Source organism: Diprion similis, chromosome 12 (genome assembly GCF_021155765.1).
Source record: "Diprion similis isolate iyDipSimi1 chromosome 12, iyDipSimi1.1, whole genome shotgun sequence".
Lineage (NCBI taxonomy): Eukaryota > Metazoa > Arthropoda > Insecta > Hymenoptera > Diprionidae > Diprion > Diprion similis.
In genome coordinates this window covers 518,609-540,389 of record NC_060116.1, presented here as the reverse complement: position 1 = coordinate 540,389, position 21,781 = coordinate 518,609, and the positions used below count along the sequence as shown (strand labels likewise).

Sequence of the window (21,781 nt, the reverse complement as noted above, 5' to 3'; positions counted from 1 at the left end):
AAAACCTTGAAAGTTGCGATTTTCGATTCAGTATATTTCACGATGGAGTTCATAGTTGACGTGCAAGGATTCAATAGACCAGGACCTGGTTTTACACCAAAAGAGTTAGCAGTCATATCAGTCGAAGAAGAAACTTAACCCGTCAATTTTTCTTTTCCAACCGCCGTATTTTCTGATTGGAATTCTTTACTCGCTCCATTCAAGAGCGAAAATTTGTAGCTGTCACGGAATTATTACGGACTATCCTGGGAAGGCAGTGATGTACCTCTCGAGAAGCTTAATTTCACCATCAAATGCATGTCGCTGCGTGATGCGTCAACGGTTTACGTAAAAGGATCGGAGAAGAAGATTTGGCTGCAAAAAGTTCCGGGTGAAAACGTTGAAGTTGTCGATCTGATGGATTTGGGTTGTCCGTCGTTGCGAAAATTAAACAAAATGTCACATACTAAATTGAACTGTACACATCACTCTATATTACATCCAAACTGTGCTGCTCAAAACGTATTGTTGCTGCGAAATTTTCTGTTGAAATACAAAAGCCTGTTGACATCTACTCGAACAGTTCTTAATTCTTATTGTCCGGAGCTTGATGGTCACGATACCGTTGAGTAAGAAAAAACATGTGAAACTGTACTCTTTATTGTAAATAAAAAAAGTTGTTCACCAATATCAACCGTGATTTAAAACCTCTTTCCTGCTAGTTAAGAGTTAGCGTTAAGCAATTTGAGAACCTTTCAGAATTCAACGTTGCACCAAGACGCGATGGTCGCAGGCCTCTCGACGTGAAGTTGAAACTTGTCGACCGATTCCAAGAACTGTTTGTCAGCCTGAATTTGTTCACGGTCGTCATATTCAACGTCGCATCCTAATCCTTTGACCTCGGACCGCTCGACGTCAAGTCGAAACTTGTCGGAGTCATTTCATAAGCCTCCCAACATCGCACTTCCGCCTCGAAACCTCTCCATCTTCGGAGAATCTTCTCGAATTTTCTGGAAGCTATCAACCGGACAGGTGCGAAGATTCTTGTTCGAACGTTGGAGGCTTCACGGGGGTGCGCTCGAACGTTTGAGGGTTCACAGGGTGCGCTCGGTAATGCAGTCGCTCGATCACGCTCGATGAGCATGGTAAGGGTAAAACCCCTGTGATAACTGACAGCACTTCTTACAGACCGGCATGCCAAACTACGGGATTTCTTACCGACCGGCACGCCAATCTAGGGGATTTCTTACCGACAAGGATCAAAACGATGGTAACCCCTTACCGACAAGGCTCAAGGTGATGGTAACGCAAAACGCTGACGGCACGCCGGAGTAGGGATAACCTTGATGGGTTTGCGTCCGGGCAGTACGGTGGTGGGGGGAGAGTGCTTTGCCGGTAAAGTAGGGTACTGTTGAAAAAAGTGGCGCAGAACCGACTTAGCTCCTCTACTTAAACACAACAGAAGCCGGAGATTCTGTCCAATGGGTATGACAGCGGGCGTCTGTTACGTCGTTTCGTGTAATGCAGATCTATAACTCAACAAGAAAAGGTGTAACGAATCTATTACTTTGTGAATAATAACATTATTGAAATAAGAAAAGGTACCCCTGGGAAGACTGGAATAGCTATAAATAATAAATGAGATAAACATAAAGTAATAATGGTGCAATGATTCCAGGGTATATTTTGTATGAAAATGTTTTATCATTTGCTCATTTGACATAAATGGTTCGTATTCATCATTCTTTTCTTTTACATATTTAAAGCTCAAATCGGTAAAGGGTATAACGTTGCATAAATAAAATTGTAAACATTAATTCCTAATCAGTATTCCATTAATTCATTCAATCACAAAAGTTAAAATACGCCTTTCTTGTAACTGTATATATATATATGTATATATATATATATATATATATATATATATATATATATATATATATATATATATATATATACATATATATATATATATATATATATATATATATATATAAGTAGATAAGTTTGATTTATGTTTTTCTTTTGTCAGTTATTTTGTCAGGATTCGTTTGACACCATACGACCGCGACAGGTAACTCAACTTTTCTGTGTCTTCGTGGCTGTCCAACAGGTTCCGTAATTGGCAATGAATTGTCCTCCAATATAATTTGTTTGTCCTTCAATATAACTTGTTTTGTCCTCCAACGTAATTTGTTTTCGCCGATACTTTATCACCTTCCGTTTCTTTGAGTTCGTTCCACAGTTTAATTATAGATATATATATTTTCGAAGATCCGTTATGAAAATACACCCTACGAGGAAATGATTATTGTATGTTCCTCCTTAGGCGTCTTCTCGTAGAGTGAACCGTATCGTTATCGGAAACCAGCGTTCCGGCAACTTGACCCATTAGTATACCTCTTTGCCCATGGTAATACAGATTCCTGTTACAAAGGGGAATCTGGTCGTTCCAGTCTCGTTGGTTTGTGTCTGCGGAGGAAGACAAGTACTGTGGAAGAGCTCTGTTCAGAGAATCCACCATACCGTCGGATTGATGGGGGGGAGTGGTTCGGGTCTTTTTAACTCCGAAAAGCCGGATAACCTCCTGCAGTAAACTTAACTTAAAATTTCTGCCCTGATCGGTATGAAGTTCCAACGGTAGTCCGCACTGGCAACCAAATTCCTCAACAGAACGCCCGAGTTACTGCTGAAGCCTCGTAGTTAACGGGGGGGGGGGGGGGGGGGGGGGGGGGCACTTCAGACCACTTGGACCACTTAATGAATATAACTAAGTAACAAAATCTTACTTTGACAACGTCAATGCCTCAAATTCAAGCTCAGATTTTGAGCTTAAATTTTTTATTTTGAAATTGTTTTTAGCGTATCTAGTTACGTAGAGAATAATATTTCATATCATGTGAGCGTATCGGATAGTTTCTAACCACTGTGAGCCCCGGTATATTGGTATCGTTGTTACGTTCTGGGAAGAATGTCGCGAGAGATCTTTGAACCACTGCATGATGGAATGATGCCAGATGAAAGTTGAGAAAGAAAATTATATATTCTGCATAGCATTGTACGAATGTAAGCTTAGTTGGGGAATAATGGATTGTACGTTGTATGTAGTTTGTCGGTGCAAGACGATTGCATACTGAGATGGTAACTCTATTTAGATTGATATGGATATTAAAGCATGTAGAGCTTTCTTATGGTAATTGCAGGGAGGTAAATTACGGTACAGTCAGGGTACTGCCGAATTTATTGCTGAGACGTAACATAGCTGACGATAATCGAAGAATTTTCGTTACTGCAGGTTGGTGACATTAAAACAGTTTTTTTCACATTAATACAGTTTTTTAGCTTTATTTAACAGTGAATGAAATTTAAATATGGGTCATTTCATGTCAATTCAATGACATTTTTTGATGACCCCTTCGATTTCTTTGATTGTTTAATGTGCGATAATGTGAATTTTCAGCTCTTTATTCCAACCCGTACCGCAATTATTAACATCAGAAGAAATATTCGTAAAATACCCATAATTTCTACAATAATTAAAACATTTCAACTTTTGAGTATACCATTTTTTTTGTTCTTTTATTTACTTTTCTAAGAAAAAAATTCAAAATTGCAAAAAACAATTTCCAATATCATTTTGGCTGTTTTTAGCCAAAAAAGTCAATTTGCATTCAATGGGACAACTTCGATAAAAAAAAAAAGTTTTTTAAATAGTTGAAAAATGAATGATTTCACTTCTTCTCAACATCTTCTTTGCAAAATAGAATAATTAATAATAAGATATTACGTCCCAGCCGAGGATTACGGCATCAGCCTCTCTGTACCCTAACTTACCGACGTGTAATTACCATGAGCGAGCATTATACGCTCATATCGTAGATTCAAGATCCATATCGAACTAGATTTAATCACCATCTCTGTACGCATCGGTCTTGCACCGAGAACTTGCATGTAACAGATCATCCGTCATATTGCAACCGAGCTTACACTTCTGTAATGCCACGTCGTATATATATTTCTCATTGCTAACTTCATATGCTTGACTACACACACATATTGACCATACGCGTCTAGAATCGAAATTCACAGAACTCAAGTTCATAAACCTCAGCGACCGAATGCGAATAACGTAAGAAAGGAAAACATAAACAGTTCACAAAGTATCATTCTCAGAACACAAAAATGCATTCTTGCGATTAACTATCTTGTCACACTGCACTGACTGGCCTTTTCAAGACCAATCGTTTCACATTGACATTCCTAAAATCCAAAGAGAATCTCTTCAAGACTTCCGCTTCAAATGAAATTATTCTTCACACACCAGAATCACAATTAAAGAGAACGAAATCAGACATCAAAGAACACAGGACTAAATTCAAACCTTCAACAATCAGCACCTCTTTAGACATCAGACAATTCCGAACTCGTCAAAATCGAGCACAGCTCATTCGAAATCACTAAACGCTTATATCCAGAATTTTCGAACTCAGTATAATTGAATAAGTAAATCAGAACATAATTGTGAAAAAAACCATAAATCGTTTACAAAAGAACATCTTTTTATTGAATCATTATTTCGATCACGCATGTGATAGTTGGCACGACCCACGATAACATAATTCCAGATTGATGGAGGCTGTACGAGAAATCTCACGAGTGGATAATCAAGGTACGTGAACCTGGACATCACAAGGTTCGTGAATCCAGACTTTAGCAGAAAATCAAGCAGCAAATCAAAGATTTCTCGCAACGTTCTCTCCAGAACGTAACAAAGAATTAAAATTTGGATGATTTTTGAGCTTTTAAAGAGTTTTATATAAATTATTGAGTACATTAACAGTTATGTAGGATGACATTAGTATCATCTTAATTGATTAATTTTTATCGTCATTTTACAATAATTATTATTATTCTCTTTTTCTTTTAACTGCCTTCCTCTTCATCACATTATCTCTCTATCTAATAAAAAAGTCCTGTACCACATAGCAACAGGTAAAAAAGATTATAATAACAATAGTATACGCATGAAGTTGGCGGTGGGGTGAGATGCCGAAAACAAAACAAGAAGCATCTAGCAAACAAGACTTCCTATGTTCATAACAAGATGTGCGCTGAGAAGTCGAACGTGGAGTATTTTCAAATAAACTCATTTAATAATAAAGTTGCTGTCTCTATAAAGTTAGTGTCAAATGATTGACAGCTGTCATCGGCTGTTTATGACAGTCTTTAACAAATGTCTTTATAGTTATCTGTTTCTGACACACAAAAAATAATATGCAAACGAGAATTATCACGACGATTCCCGATGGTAATTGTTTTTTTCGAGCGCTGGCGTATTGTGTACACGGCCCTCAGATCGACACGCAGAGGTGAGACTGAGTATCGTTTCAAATATAGTTGATAATTGGTCTACATTTGCGGATTTTATTACAGGTAATGAGTCAAACGGCGACGTGATTAGGTCACCTGGTGATTACAAATCACACATGAATGAAAATGGAATTTACGGGGGAGAAGCAGGATTCCTGTCATCAAATCAGCATAAATGAATTGACCTGTCTAATAGACAATGTATAAGGAAATAGTGAGGCGCGCAGCGCCGAGGTGGGGTTGGCGCTTTGAATTAAAAAAAAAAAAAAAAATGAACAAAATGAGTAAGAATGGAAGAAAAAATATTTACAAAAAATTGTTTTTTGTAATCGATTTTGTTCTTCTACGTAGAATTTCAATAATGTTTTTGATAAAAATTGAAGGCATCCTGTTGAACGAGAATCGAATTTTTTTAGCTAACAACGGCCGAAATGATATTGAAAATTTTTTATTATAATTTTTGATTTTTTTTCTTCATAAGTAGATAAGAAACAAAAAAAAATAGTGTACTCAAAGGTTTAAATATTTTGATTTTTGTAGAAGTTATGGATATTTTGAGAATATTCCTTCCAAAATTAACAATTGCAGTACGGATTGTGATAAAGAGTTAAAAACTTGGGTGCATGTGTAATGACATATTGAAAAAAAAAAATCTAACGGGTCATGGAAAAACGTCGTTGAATTGACATGGAATTTCTCCATGAATTTGGCCTTCATCCACCCCTTACAATTCTCAACACGAGAAATAACAATTTGCTGCATGTTTCAGAAAAGAACATACTCTTCTTAATAAATAACACTCCAGAGTAAACAGAATGAACAAAAACAGAAGAACGTTCGAACTGAATCTGTTTCTGATTATTGTGAGTTTGAAAACAGTAGCCAGAAAAGTGTCTCCAGTCGAAAGGTTTTTAAAAGAGTGAAGTGTTGATTTCTTGCACTCTAGACATGATTTATATCTCACATATTGAGAGAACCATTATCGAAAAAAGAAAATTGGACACTAGATTGACTATAAACGGTGCAGTGTCCAGCAACAGCTTTAGCATCCCTTGCGGAAAGTTTAACAATGATTGTGGAAGAACAGAAGCTGTAAAAATATTAAAATAAATTTTTCGAATTTTGACCCAGTCAGCGCCGAGATTAGTGCTGAGTGAATAAATAAAAATCTCCTGTGAAGCACAAATCTGTCTTAAACCTAGGCCTTCTCTTAAGCGCTGTGAAGTTTTCTAATGAAAATACACACGTTTTTACTACAGTTTTAGGACAAGTCTCGCCACACGACTAATTTGACATTCCTGTCAGTTTTTCAGTAGAGAAACGACGGAAAATACTTAATTGACGATGCTGCTTTCATCAAATATGGTAGCATCAATGCTGGTTTCTCACACATACAGAGTTTTTGAAAATAGTTAGTTCAACGATCGAAGATATGTTGTAAGGTGACATTTCTCGAACTATTCGGGTAGGGGTTCGGTAAGGTGTTTCGGAAGTGGCTTGGATATTTCAATGATCACAGCAGTCGTGTGAAATGCAAGATGTTGGTACAAATAACGATCTAGTCTAAGCTGTTAAACATTCTTTCCGGACCCATTGGGGATACCCATTACGATATACACTGAAAATTGATTGAGTATGTGTATATTTCAAATGGTAAACTTCTCATATTTGTGAGAGAGCTTACGGTTGTGACAGATCCTTGTGATTTTGAGGACATTTCTGTTAATTTAGTTGGAACCAATTTGGGAGGTATCCTAGTCATATTTCCAAAAAGTTCATGATATGAAATACCCTTTTATACATGTTACACTAGTTCAAATGACAAACTCAAAGTATGGATCGTGTTGGCTACTAGAAATCAGTAGATAACGGACATGCTACACGAGAGGACTAATTATCCAAAGTTATTGAATAGGATATCTGTCTATAAATCTCAACATTCACTTTACATGAAATAATCTAATCTGCACAATGATAAATATTATATAATCTTACTGATGCATATTTCAGTACACCGACTGGCTTGGAAGATGTGTCGAGGTATCCCCAACTCTTAGCAGCGTTGATGGAAGATTCTTCATGGACAGAAGATGACGTCAAAAAGTTGGCAGGCCTCAACCTACTGAGGGTTTTCAAGAAAGTGGAACAGGTAAATAATGAAACAATAATCTGTACCGAATTTTGAAGTTCGTGACCGTTGAGAATTCATATTAGGTGATTTTCGTCGAGTTCAATCAAAGAAGAGACATTTTCTTTAAAGCAATGTTTATTGCGACGTTTCGATCGGGCTGCAGCCGATCATCTCCAGGGTACTGTGTAGCAATGAATGAAAAAAAAACTATGTACCTTCCTTTACTGAACTCGACGAAAGTCACCTAATATAAATAATCTGCACCGGTACGAAAGAAAACAGGATTCAAAAAGGATGTGTATGGTCGAAATGCATCAGATATCTTATAATGATGTATCAATGCGGATCAAATTGAACATAAAGAACGCGTATTACATAAGGCATCTGCTCTGTTATGGATATTCGAAGGTGCCAGGCAGGGGATTGGCCTGATTGAATTGATATCGGTGTACAATTCGGAAAGTTAATACAAGTAATCTCCATTTGATGGTCACGGTGGAAAGTCTAGACGATGGCATGGTTTACTTTTAAGAATGTGATGTAGAAATTGTAACGGGCCACTTAGAGTGTTTACAATAAGTTCATTCTACTTTTCTACCCGTTCTGGTTCACTTCTTGGACATGCAAGGTGGAGAGAATCGTGTCGCGTATATATTGCCGGATAACAGTGTGTATCTGCGTGCTGAAATGTAAGAGCTGGCTGCCGGATTCCCGAGGAGCGTATAGCCTAGCTAACGTATATTCAGAAGCACTGCGTTCAATGTTATTTAACTGTCTCACCCGGGGAAAGTGAGCTTAGCGCAGAGGCAAGTTTACACAAATGGCGCTCCCCAACACGGCAAATGAAAGATGGGAATATTAAACGGCACCAGATAAACGGGTGTTGGGCACCAGTCTCGGGAGAACCGAAAGAGAGCCAATGCTTACGCTACACTAAGAGAAAATTATAGGAAAAATTCATATACATCGCACAGTAATCGTGAGATATTCTGACATTATGGCGGTCTATCCTATAATTATAGTTAGGGGTACTATACGTATATAACAAACCACTATACTGTCATTCAATAAGTGCTATACGTATCGTAATATTTATAATAATTTCTTCTTATATACAGTAGAATGTTTTGTTCGCGTACGTTAATGCAACATGCTTCAAACATTTCATCATAGTTATCCATATAGTACCGCAATATTTGCCATACGAGCGATCTCGATTTTTGACGAACTAACGCCAAGTTACGAGGTATTGCAAAACTTGCAATATATCCAAAACGCTGTACCTAATGTATATATGTTTTCTGATAATAATGTAGCATTCAGTTTGTAAATCGCATTGTATTTATTCCCGTTCACAAAAGAGGTTTTTTTTCTGACAACGACGTATCGTTTCCTATGTGTATAGCAATTTATAGCATTTGTAAAGTGAAAAGCTTTTCTGCGGGTGCAGCGTTGCAGCGTTATATTTTTCGGCCAGTGTTATTATTCACAGTGCTTTGAACAAGTATTGACGTGCTAGAGTGATTCGAAGGAGACTTAAACAACTGCACAATAAGTATGAACTTATAATCATAATTATTCTGTAGTTTTCTGTTCGATTTTATTTCATTCTATTCTATTCTAGTCTAGTCTATTTTATTTATCCTATCTTATGCAGTTATTCGATTCGTAATCCTAATGTATACAAAGTTCCGACGCAGTTTTTTTTTTGGGCTGCAAAAATTATTTCCTCTATTTTGCATGCCGTTACTAGTTTGAGACATGTTGTGTAGAATCGTTGCGATTGATCGGTCAACTAGCACTATACTGAATGATTTCCGGTTGAGTATATACAATATCACAGATAACCGGTAGAGATGTTCTCCTCATATCGGCACGGCGGACAACTTCAGACTATATCGGAGGTGAGCACTGAAGGACATGTTTTAGCTAAAATCTATTATCAATCAGAATAGTAAAAATACGAGATTTTTTGGTTACAGCTACAAAACTCATTTTAGTTTTGTAGCTAGAACTACATTTTCCGGCTTTCATAAAAAATGAAAATAGTTGAGGACTGTATGATTTAGGATCCCTCGTTTACATCCGAGACAAAAATATTGTACGATGTAGGGTTCGTGATATTTATCTGCTTTGCAATTAAAGGATCTATCAGAATCTTTTCTTTTTTGCCGGCTGAAGCTACCCCTGTCGATACTGACCTGATCGACCTACAGTCTTTACGGTCAATGATACCGTACACGAAACTAGGCGACATATCCAGGGTATATTCTATGAAAAATAAAAAATGCTTTCTCTGTAGTAGGCAACCAAAAACCATTCTTGAATCAAGAGTAATTTAGCAATTCATCAATCTCTATTTTCGAATCAAGTACCTACTTTTCATCATTCAACAATATTTTCTGTGTAACTCACGAATAGTTTCTATGTAGAGTTACTGAATCTCATTGTATGTTACTATAATTATTATCTAAAATTGGTAAACTTTTTGCACACATTTTCTATTTCTGAGACTGATTCTTCATGTTTTTCTTTTGTAATGACGATTGAACTAACCCTAATTCTTGTGAAATGATAGACCTTTGGAATAATTTATAAATTTTTACTGGTCGCCTTGAATCCGCGAAAATTGGAAATCAAGACAAATATCATCGTTACAGACTGTACCCAGAGAACCAACACCGTCACTCCATACGACATCCGAGTTATAAAATTCTAGTCCCGAAAATCAAGTATCAGTAGGTTAGATTTTATTATTTACCAACTCAGCTAACTTTTTTTTTGTTTTATTCACCTCGAAGATGCAAATACAAATTGATTGTTTAAAAATTAGAAATATTGCTAAGGAAATACGAAAATGGAAAAATGATAAAACCGGTGTATAAATATAACAATGGGTTTTTAAATAACAGAGCTCAGATACTTCTGGTACACCTCATAATCCAAAGTAAGCTTGATAACGCTTTGGTAACTTCATCAGACGATGGCACAGAAAATCTCCCCGATTTGATGTAAAATTCAATAAGTGTAATATGCGTATCGAGTTGGTATTATTATAAATATAAGCTAATTATCAGGGCAGACCAGGGCAATGCCGAGATTTATATAGGATCAGAAATAAGCACAGCAGAAATGTGTTATTTTAAAAGCCTTTATGTGTTCAACATATTTGATTGGGTGGGGCGGGCTCTCATCCTCACCTAATCGCTCCCGCGTTTAGAACAATCATCATTAATTCTCGTACACAGACTTTCTTCGGCAACGTTTAACAGATACGCTCATCAGATATAAAAATTGTTTAATACGGAATATCCTGGAACATATTTTAATGGCTTCAAATCAGTGAACGGGGTTTCAGTATTAGCTCATGGGAATCTGTGGGAGCACTATGGGTACGTTAAAGGTGTACAGAGAGAGCAAGAATACTCAAAATTCAAAGACCGAAAACCAAAGATATACTAAAATCTGTAACTGTGACCAGTCAGCAGTGCTGTGATTATTATAATAGGTACGTGTATATAATTTTGTATGTACTGTAACGTGGCATTTCAGAATGGCTCGTTACAAGGCTAAAAATCTAAAGGAACCTACCGAAAACGCGTCCCTGGCGGGGTACTCCAAGCAAGCTCGATACGATATAGGCAAAAAATACTAGTTACTAATATTTTCTGTACAAATTTTGTAATCCCGCGCTTCGGCGCAAGCTAAACAGGTACCGCGACCACGATCATCGAGGGATCAACACGTTTCTTTGATTCACCGAGGGATCGACAACTACCGAAAACTACAGTTCCAGCTACCGACGAATTCAACTACCGTTTCGTAATCATGAATCTCCCGTACAACTTTGAATGCCTACTTTTTCGGATGCCGTGAGTTCGACATCAAGAGCAGACCGCAGCCTGTCGTTCACCGACTTACCGGCCAGGAGCCGGACCGAGCCTAAAACACTACGTCCAAAGTTGATAAAGCCCTCGTCCTGAGGATCGACGCAGCCTTCCTGTCAGTAAGGGCTACAATCATTGTGAGTCATGGTCCACGGACGATGAGGTGCTGTAAGCCGCCGTGTGACTGCATGGTCTTCGTGATATATCGTGGGCAGTTGGCCACTGCCTAGACGACGAAGCCGGTGGAGGCAAACAATGTGGAGTTGCACTCCATCCGGTAACCTTCCGGAGGTAGCCTACGTACCTGCCTTCGTGGAGGGAACCCCCAATGACAGGCAACCTGGACCGTACGACGCAGCAGACGAAGAAAAGTACGTGTGATGTCAACTACGCTCATCTAGCGGTAATCGTCGATAACGCGTAGCCGATATTCGCCAGAGGGATGACCCAATTATGGTGGGGATTGAATGACCACCGAAGGGGAAGAAGAATCACCTGACGACACCGGCAAGATCGCTGATCCGGACTCCGAACTCTGCCTATTCTACGCTCAACCCGCCAGGAGACAGCTTCGCTACCACCTCGCTCTCGTTTAGTTAGAAATCCTCAACCTTCCTCTTATATTCTACCACTATCGCTTATTCCTCTACCGCTATCGCTATCGTTACCTTTTTCGCACCCACTACCGTTTTGATCTTTTAGATTCACTCCTTCCTTTAGCTTCAATTCCTTCCGTTAACTTCACTTCCTTCTTTCTTCGCTTTCTTTAAGTTTAATTTAATTTAAAATCAGTGCTTAATCTCGTCGCCGACTAAGGTAAGGCTTTCGCCTTTATATCGTACCGTTACGAAGTTGCTCTAATTTCTGTTTCTCTTATCGTATCTTAATTATCGTTTTGGTTGCATCGAATGATGCCAGTATCTTTGTGAATCATGGTCCACGGACATTGAGGTGCTGTAAGCCGCCGTGCGACTGCATGATTTCGTTTCGTAATTAATTTCCGAAAACTATCGTGAGCGACCTCGTAACTACCGAATATCTTTTGTATTTCTGAATTTTCTTTGCTTAATGCTTATCTTTTGTATCTCTGATTTTCTTTGCTTCTCGTAATTTTATGCTAGAAACGCTTGTGTAATTTCTACTGTCTATCGCTATCGCTATCTTTACTTTTCTTACTAGTATTGCCTATCGCTTTGTATCGTATCGCTTGTTTTATATTATTTGCTTTGTGCATGAAATTTCATATCGTATATTGAGCTACTTGGAGTACAGCTGAGCGTAGATTAAGCCGCTAAATACTACCGCACCTTTGTTTTCTATCGCTTATATTGATTTACATTTCTTATTACCTTGTAATATTCTTTTGTTTCCCGAATATCGTACTTCTGTGTTATCTTAAGTTGCTTATTGTAACCAGGTGTATTTAGTGTATTATTTTTACTCTGCAATCCCTTCTCTAAACCTCTCAATCTCGTATAACTTCTGTATTTTCTCTCGTTATCGTAATTTCGAATTTCCTTGTTAATTTAATATCGTAATTTTGACTGTTGTAATTATCAAACCGCTTGCTGTGAATAATTCTTCCGTATAAGCTTCCGATATTTGTGAATCGTATATCACTGTCAATCTTTCTCGCTAATTACCGTTTGTCGTAATTTAAATATTATTTTCTTGTCACTATAGTTCTAAGCTACCGTCAATTCCGTCAACTACCGATTTTCGCTAAAGTTTCACTCTTGCTTTAATGTAACAATTCTCGTAGTGCCGCTTCTGAAATTTGGGTAAGATCACGTCGCCCAGTGACGTCTAGTTTGAGTAGACTTTTTGCATTATATCGCTTCTCTCGACCTACGATTAATTTTTTTTGCCAACTATTATTTTGTGCGAATTATCGCTTAGCTTCTTTAACCGAAAATCTTGTAAATCACTCTCGTTGACTAAATATCTTTTGTTAACTTTCTGTAACAAATTGACTAATCTACCGCTTATGAACTGATCAATAATATACGACTGATTGGCTTGTTAATTTACTTGATTCGAGCTTATTTCTTGATCTCTTTATTTTCCTTATTTCCGTAACTGTTGTAACTGCCTTTGGATACCGCCACTCTACCAGTTCGGGTGAGTACCTGAGCCTAGCCAGCCATACAACGGGTTCTCTAATTATTATTATCGTATCGTATCTTTCCCTTTCCTCTAAAAATTGACGCTGAAGCGTCTGGCGCCCAACGAGTATCTTTTCGTATCTTAAATATCGTATCGAATAATTGGAGAATCGCGCCAAAGTGTTAACGGTAAGTCCTCGTCAGAGGGTAACAGAATTTAGCGTCACAGTACATCTAATCGCATTTGCAGATGACAGATGTATAAAAAGTCCAGCTGGAGTGGTTCAAAACTCACTTTGTGCCATGACAACAACTTTCAGATGTATGGCGAAAGACGTATGAAGTGCAAAGAACAATTATTCGAACTGGAAACAAATCTGTCTTTCGCTATTTCCGCGAGATATAGCCCTTCGTTTGCAAATTGAATGTAAACTAGTACGTACCTGTTATTATTTAACGCTTAATATCCAATTCCAACATTTCAATTTTTTTTTAATTGTGTGTATAGCTCGAATGTGACTTTAATAAACTCTGGCCGGAAAGGCATTCACTACTTTTTGACATATGGAAAACTGTAAAGTCTCATCTGATATTCGAGCTGCGCAGAGTGAAGAACATCCAAGACGTTGACGACAAAGTTTACGTTTATTTGCTTCCAACTTTTTCTGGGGGTGAAAATTCAAATCCAGTTTTAATATTTCCTAGAAACCACTCACTTGTTTACACACTGTACATTGTATGGAAATGAATTAACAATTTTAGTATTTTCATATTTCTGAACAAATTTTCAGATCAGCAAACGTCTGTCATTTTTCTTCTCCTGCTTTATATTCCTCCATCTGACCGAATAGAGAATAGAAATAGGAAAGTTACCGCCACTGAAGACACACCCGAACAAAACGCAACCTCCACTACAGTAGATAATCGCAAATTAAGCCTACACGAACAAAGGAAACCATTTACATTGAGAGTTCGGTAAGTAATATACACTAAAAACTAGCAGCTGGTATCGTATGTCTCGAAAAAAATATGGCGTTTACGAAATCGGAATAGGAATTGCGATATTGTTGCACTGGGCGATGCAACGTAATAAATTGTGGGAGACAGTTTAATATAAAGTAATAGAAAGTCAGGAATTAAAGACAAAACAGTTTTTACAATATTATTGGTTGACGCAGAAACCGTCAGTTCATTTATATAATCTTATACGGTTGATTTTCAATTTTCCAATAACCAGTCCTCGAGGTTCGGCTCCCGGTACCGTACCCGGATGCAAATTCGGTGGTCCCGACGGGGTCCGGCTGGTGAATCAGAAGACAGCTCGATTCTATGGAGCCATGTGACCTGGGCAGCGTATTCCCTTGCCCAACACAGGGCCACCCTGTGCGGGGGTGACGGCGAGGACATCAGGGGCCTCGTACCCCGAGTGTGTTAGAGACGGCGTGGTAACGGAAGGTCGGTTAACGAAAGAAAGAAATATCGAACCAATGGGAGAGGGAGAGGGAGAGGGAGAGGGAGAGGGAGAGGGAGAGGGAGAGGGAGAGGGGGAGGGGGAGGGGGAGGGGGAGGGAGAGGGAGAGGGAGAGGGAGAGGGAGAGGGAGAGGGAGAGGGAGAGGGAGAGGGAGAGGGAGAGGGAGAGGGAGAGGGAGAGGGAGAGGGAGAGGGAGAGGGAGAGGGAGAGGGAGAGGGAGAGGGAGAGGGAGAGGGAGAGGGAGAGGGAGAGGGAGAGGGAGAGGGAGAGGGAGAGGGAGAGGGAGAGGGAGAGGGAGAGGGAGAGGGAGAGGGAGAGGGAGAGGGAGAGGGAGAGGGAGAGGGAGAGGGAGAGGGAGAGGGAGAGGGAGAGGGAGAGGGAGAGGGAGAGGGAGAGGGAGAGGGAGAGGGAGAGGGAGAGGGAGAGGGAGAGGGAGAGGGAGATTGATTGATTGATAATTTTTGTAATGCCCTAGCACGCTATGGGGCAAAAAAAGATAGAAAAGTATACATGTGTTATTACATAATGAAAGTATGAGGATTTTTGATAGTATTTATATCGTTTAATCTTAACCTAACTTAATAACTAAACTACAACTAAATTTGGAGTTACGATCGAAATAGACTTAAATTATGGTTACATAAGTAATATAATGAATTTTTACTATAATTACTTTAAATGGAAAATGTGAGAGAATTACAGATAAAACAAAATTCCAAATTCATAAAACGACTGGGCGAGGCGTCAAGTAATTTTGCTTTGAGAGAACAGTGAATGTAACAAGCCACGCCTCCTCCAACTTTGCCCTCGCGATCATTTCGTATTATAAAATAGTCCTTAATATTAATTAGATCATCTAGAATACCTGAATGTAGCCAAGTTTCGGATATGGAAATAATATGAAAAAAATTCGAATAAAAATAAAGCCTGATTAAGTCAATATGCGCGAGCAATGAATTAGCGTTAAACTGGGCTACCTTAAGGTGCAAGGACAATCCTTCAGGGCGAGATGTTCGGATATTTTCGTTGCGCGACGAAATTTGATCAAGAGCGGGTAGTCAGACAAGTTTTGAGAGTTCATCGGCCGAGGAAATAGTAAGAGTTGGTTGACCGTTTTCTTTACGCACATAAATCACACCATTTTTGTGCCATACGCTATTGTATTTATGACTTTTCGCACGAGCTTTGGTGAGGCGGAGCAACTTATATACCGCTGCTGGAAGGAATTCATTTACGAAGATGTTACCGTATTCATACGAGCCAAAAACGTTTTTGATTGATAGTGTTTTGATAGTGCGTTTTTTATTTAATATAAAATCTCTAACCTGTTGAGACTTCAATGTGAGAATAAACGATTTTTTTTTATATTGCCACTGGGGCCCGATGGAGTTGAAGTAGCAACGTCGCTCGCCGCTGAATTTGATTTTTTGTCTAAACTACGGATCTCTAAAATATCACTAATCAGGTCAGGAACCCCGACCGCAAAGAAAACCTTGTCAACAATCTCTTGTGGCGTATCGACAATAGAAAGGGGTACACCGGTAATCGTGATCTCAGTAGCGAGAGGGGGGGGGGATAAATGTAGCCGGGTTGCCTGCTTGTAATAAATGAAGTTCGCGAGATAATTCAGTGTTTTGCTCGATCAGTTTTGCATTGCTTGCTTCTAATTGCGTGATTCTTTCATCGTGCGCCTGGAGTAATCGAGTGTGATTCTGAATACTTTCCAGTTTTCTTGTATGATCAGTATTCACCGCGGTCTGTTGTGCAATAAAAGCCGAAAGATTTTTGTTCATTATTAATAAAAGTTCTCTGTCCGAAGAATCGAAAGATTGATCGTGAGTCACATTTATTTGCCCCTGATTGGCGAGGGGGGGACTGGCAGGGTGAGTAAGCGTTGAGGGCACATTATTATTATGCGGAGGTGTGCGAGGTGTGATACCTGATCGGTGCATCGCGCAGGGGTCACAGTGAAAATTTGACATTTGATCGTTGGGATCGATATTAAATTTTTTAACCGCGCAAGTTTTGTGAAAGATCTCACCGCAGCCGCCGATACATTCGATAGTCTCGCCTCTTCTCCCCGCAAGACGACCACACAGAGCACACCGTTGCGACATCTAAACTCCGTGGTGATGAATCCAATCTCAATTGGTAATCGATACGCACCGCAGTCCCGCAGTCCCCGAATAAGATCAATGGATAAATGGAGTAATGGTGCTCGATCGATGTATAAATAGAGTGATGGTGCTCGGTGATAATCAATGATCGATAATAGTGAAGATGGGCTGCGCTGCGGTCAATTTATGGTAGATGGCGACAGCGGCTTAACTCGTAGGCAATAGGTTCTAGTGACTGTGCTATCACATGCTATCGGTGGTATCGATGGACGATATAGCCAGGCGAGTGAAGAGAGCGCATGCGCTGATTATGATGACAAGCGTCAACACATTGCCGATCGTATTTAAAGAGTAGGCGAGCACACAGTGACAGATCGAGAAATAGTGGTGGAACTTGCCCATGCGCAGATTGTCCGAAGCAGGTGAAGAACCGTTTTGACAGCCAAGACCGAAGAAAGATTGAAAGTGATTTTGTACTTTTCATCTAATCCTCTGTGTTGGATACCGAATTGCAGAGATGCAGTTAGAGAGGACGATGAAAAGCAAATTTGGGCGTGCTATAGCTCTGAAACAAGAGTCGCCCGAAGGCAGAACGAAGCAGAATCGAGTGGAATATTGGAGAGCGATATGAAAGTCAACCAGTAGTACTCACTTGGAGAGAGAGAGAGGGAGAGGGAGAGATGAATGAATGGCATTTATTTATCTTTCTCAGCTATTTCATATACACACAATTACAGTTACATATCTATCCTACGTCCATATTGCACTTGTAACAATAATAATTCCTTTACAATTATTAATCACATATAAGCCTTACGTCTACACTGCACTTATTTTATTTCACTTACAATGTATGATTTTAACATATTTTTGTACTTACTTAATTCTACACAACCCTTAACCTCTACCGGCAGCGCATTGTAAATTCTTACTCCTTCGTAGAACATGCTCTTTTGAATACTTCTCGTTTTTGTGAACAGGACTGCAATATTTTCGGCTGGGCGCGTTACCCGGCCGGTTCTCGACCTTACAATTTGAAATTTATTTGCCAGTTCTTTCGGTAACAATTTGTGTACGGCCTTAAAGATAAATATGCATACATTACAGTAGAGTCTCTGTTCCACACTCATAAACTACACTGCTTGCAACATATCAGTTACCTTCGCATACCGGTTGCATTGCAGTATTACTCGCATAGCCCTATTCTGTGCAATCTGTAGTTTATTTAACTCGTACTCACCCATACACACTAGCAGTGTTGCGCAGTACTCAAAGTGCGGCGCTATGATTGACTTATATACGACACATCTAGTGTATGCCGACAGATATCGCCCTATCCTGTTCAGAAAGCTCGTATTTTTACCTATCTTTTTCAACATATACTCACACGCTTTTTGAATCACAATTTATCATCTATCATAACACCTAAGTATTTCATTACCTCCATTCACTCTAACTCTGTTCCATCCATGCGTTGCAGCACAATATTCTCCCTCAATTCTTTTCTCACACTCCTTACAATCATATATTGAGTCTTTTACGCATTCATTTTCAGTTTGTTCCTATTCATCCACCCGTCTGCTACACTTAAAGCCCTGTTCATTTTTCCTTCAACCTCCGCACCACTATCTCCAGTAACATATATGAGCCCATCATCAGCGAACATTTTTATTTCACTGTCTTTTGGGCATGTGTTGACTATATCATTCATATATATAATGAACAGCAGAGGCCCTAACACGGATTCTTGTGGCACACCGTAGTGAGTTGTAATAATATCCGAAAATTCCTGATTAACTACAACTTGTTGCGTCCTATTATTCAAGTACGATCTAAACCATTCTAAGACTTTCCCTCTAATTCCATATTGCATCATTTTTTTCATTATCAACTCTCTATCCACTGTCTTAAATGCTCTCTTTAAATCCATGAAGATTACTCCTACTATCTTCCCTTCGCTAATGCTTAATTTCCATTCATCTATAACGGTTTGGATTGCAGTTTCACATTAAAATTGTTTTCTAAAACCTGACTGATGCTCTGTTATCACCTCGTTCAATTCCAAGTACTTATCGAGTTGACTCTTCACTACCAACTCTAGCACCTTCTAGTCACAATGGTGACATATTGATTGGGCGGAAATCCTTTGCATTTTCGGCGTTCTCTATCTTTGGGATCGGTATGATCGTGGACGTTTTCCAACTATTAGGGCAACAGCCCTCCCTTAAAGATTCATTGATTACATGGACAAACTCCTGTCCAATTACACTGAATGCCAGCTTTAGTATATCACTTGGTATGCCTTCATCAGTACCTTTCTTTCTCGGGAGTCCGTTAACTATATTCTCGAGCTCTGTTATTCTTATTTCCTTAAACTTTTCTATTCCCCTTTCGTTTTTCCTGCCACTACCCCCCAGTATTCTTATTCTACTTGGACTTGCAGATGCATCCCTCTCTATTGAATCCACTATGTTATTTATACTTTCCACATAAAACACATTGAATTTATCCGCCATCTTTCCCTCCACCACATCATCTAACATTTCAGCGTTTACATCTGCAATTTGCCCCGATTTTGTTGGGCCCCCACCACTAAGTTTTTTTTAGAGTTTTCTACAGTTTTAGGTGTTGTATCTCTACTTCGTTGTGGGGATAGGAGAGTGCGGGTAGTTCCCAGAGGGGAGAAAGATGAATTTCTCTCACTTAGCCACGAATTGGTGAAACAAAGTATAAAAGTTGTTTATTAGATCAGGTACAACGGGGTAAATCATGGCTATGTTCGCGAGTAACCTGCAATCCCGATAAGACAAATATTACTACCGTCAAATTTTGTATATCTTCCGTCTCGGGGTAGTGTAGGAGGTAAAGGGTAGAGGGTTTGGGGGTGTTCCATGCATTTCAATTAGTGCTCTAAGAATAATTCGAGGCGGTTGACGTGGACTTTTACTTCTTTCCTCCCTTTTTGATTGTGTAGTTAACTTCTGAATTCCTCTTTAGGATGACGTAAGGTCTTATGTATTTCGGGGTCAACTTTTGTGATCTGCCTCTTCTGACGGTTTCATCCAGCAGCAAAACTTTATCCCCCCGCTGGAATACCGTCGTCCACGTCTTCTTATCATAACATGCTTTTGCCCTTTTTTTTGCTACAACTAGATTTTCCTTTGCTGTAAGGTTGGTAGCTCTTAGTCTTTCGCGCAGTTCCTGCGTGTAGTCGTCGTAGGCGTAGGTGAGCCTTTGAGCCTGTTTCAACGATGAAGGTGGTTCTGCTGGGCGCCCAAATACTAGTTTAAAGGGTGTGAATCCGGTTGCCGTATGAGGGGTTGTATTGTAAGTAAACATTGCGTAAGGCAACCACTCGTCCCAGTTACTCTGATCTTCATCTATGTAGTTTTTTAAATACTCTGCTAGTGTCCTATGTCATCGCTCCGGTGCTCCGTTGGACTTTGGGTGGTATGCTGTGGTTTGTATCTTTTGGATTTTTAAGAATTTACATACATTTTTGAATAGTTCGCTTAGAAAGTTCGTTTCCTGATCTGTGAGAATTATGTTAGGAGTTCCGTATTCACATATTATATTCGTCACAAACTCCTTCGCCATAGTCTTTGCCTCCTGGTCGCTCAACGGTACGGCTTTGCTAAATTTCGTCAATGCATCCTGGAACGTGAGAACGTACTTATGTCCCGTTTCCGTTTCGGGTAATGGGCCTACAATATGCAAAGCGCATTTTTTAAAAGCATGCGTAGGCGTGTCTGTTCCTACCATAGGTGCCTTGGCTGTCTTTTGAGCCTTGTTTGCTTGGCATTTTTTGCATTTGCTTATGTAATCTCCGATGTCCTTCTGCATGTGAGGCCATTTGTGTTCCAATTTTATTCTCTTTAAAGTGCGCGCGACTCCTTGATGCCCACCCATGGGTGCGTTGTGGTATTCATACAGGATCCTTTTCTTTTCGTCTTCTGAGTATTCCGGTTATGATTCTTCGTAATCTTCCGACGACCTTGGAATTTCCGTGCTACCTGAAGGTTCTGTTCCTTTCGTTCCGTTCGTGTTTAACCTTCCTGGTTTATATACAATATCGTATTCGTGCTCGGTGAGTTTTAATCTCATCTTCAGTAATCTTGATCCAGGATCTTCGATCGAGGTGATCTGTGATCACAGTGAAATGTGTTCCGTATACGTATGGTCTAAACTGCTTAGTCCCGAAGACGATGGCTAACATTTCCCTCTCTGTTGTCGAATAGTTTCTCTCCGCTTTGTTCAGTGTTCAAATTGCATATGCTATGGGTAAATCTCGCCCTATTTGACCTTGGGACAGAATCGCTCCGATCGCCTTGTCGGAAGCATCCGTGGTTATTAAAAAGGGTTTGGTGAAATCTGGATATTTCAAAACCGGTGCTGTAACCAGCTTCGATTTTAAGGTTTCAAACGCGTTCTCTTCTACCGCTGTCCATTCAAACTTGGTACCTTTCTTTGTCAGTTGCGTGAGCGGTTGTGCTATGTGTGAAAACCTTTCTATGAACCTTCGGTAATATTCCGCAAGCCCTAGAAATGACTGTACTTGTTTTACGGTCGCTGGGCTTCTGAAATTCTTCCCGTCCTTAATTTTCACTGGGTCTGGAAGAATTCCCTCGGACGTTATCATGTGCCCCAAATAACTCGTTACCTTTCTCAGGAATTGACACTTGTCAGGTTGGAGGCTGAGCTTGCTTTGCTCTATTCCTTC

General features: G+C 39.5%; 1 protein-coding gene across 1 annotated transcript in view; it reads left to right on the top strand.

Annotated features, from left to right (window-relative positions):
- Window positions 1-21,781, top strand: part of LOC124413421 (dipeptidase 1-like) — a 1,027,592-nt gene that overhangs the window by 911,070 nt on the left and 94,741 nt on the right. Inside the window, exon 11 of the mRNA XM_046893982.1 lies at window positions 7,360-7,498. Coding sequence (XP_046749938.1) covers window positions 7,360-7,498 — 139 coding nt within the window. The remainder of the gene's footprint in view (window positions 1-7,359; window positions 7,499-21,781) is intronic.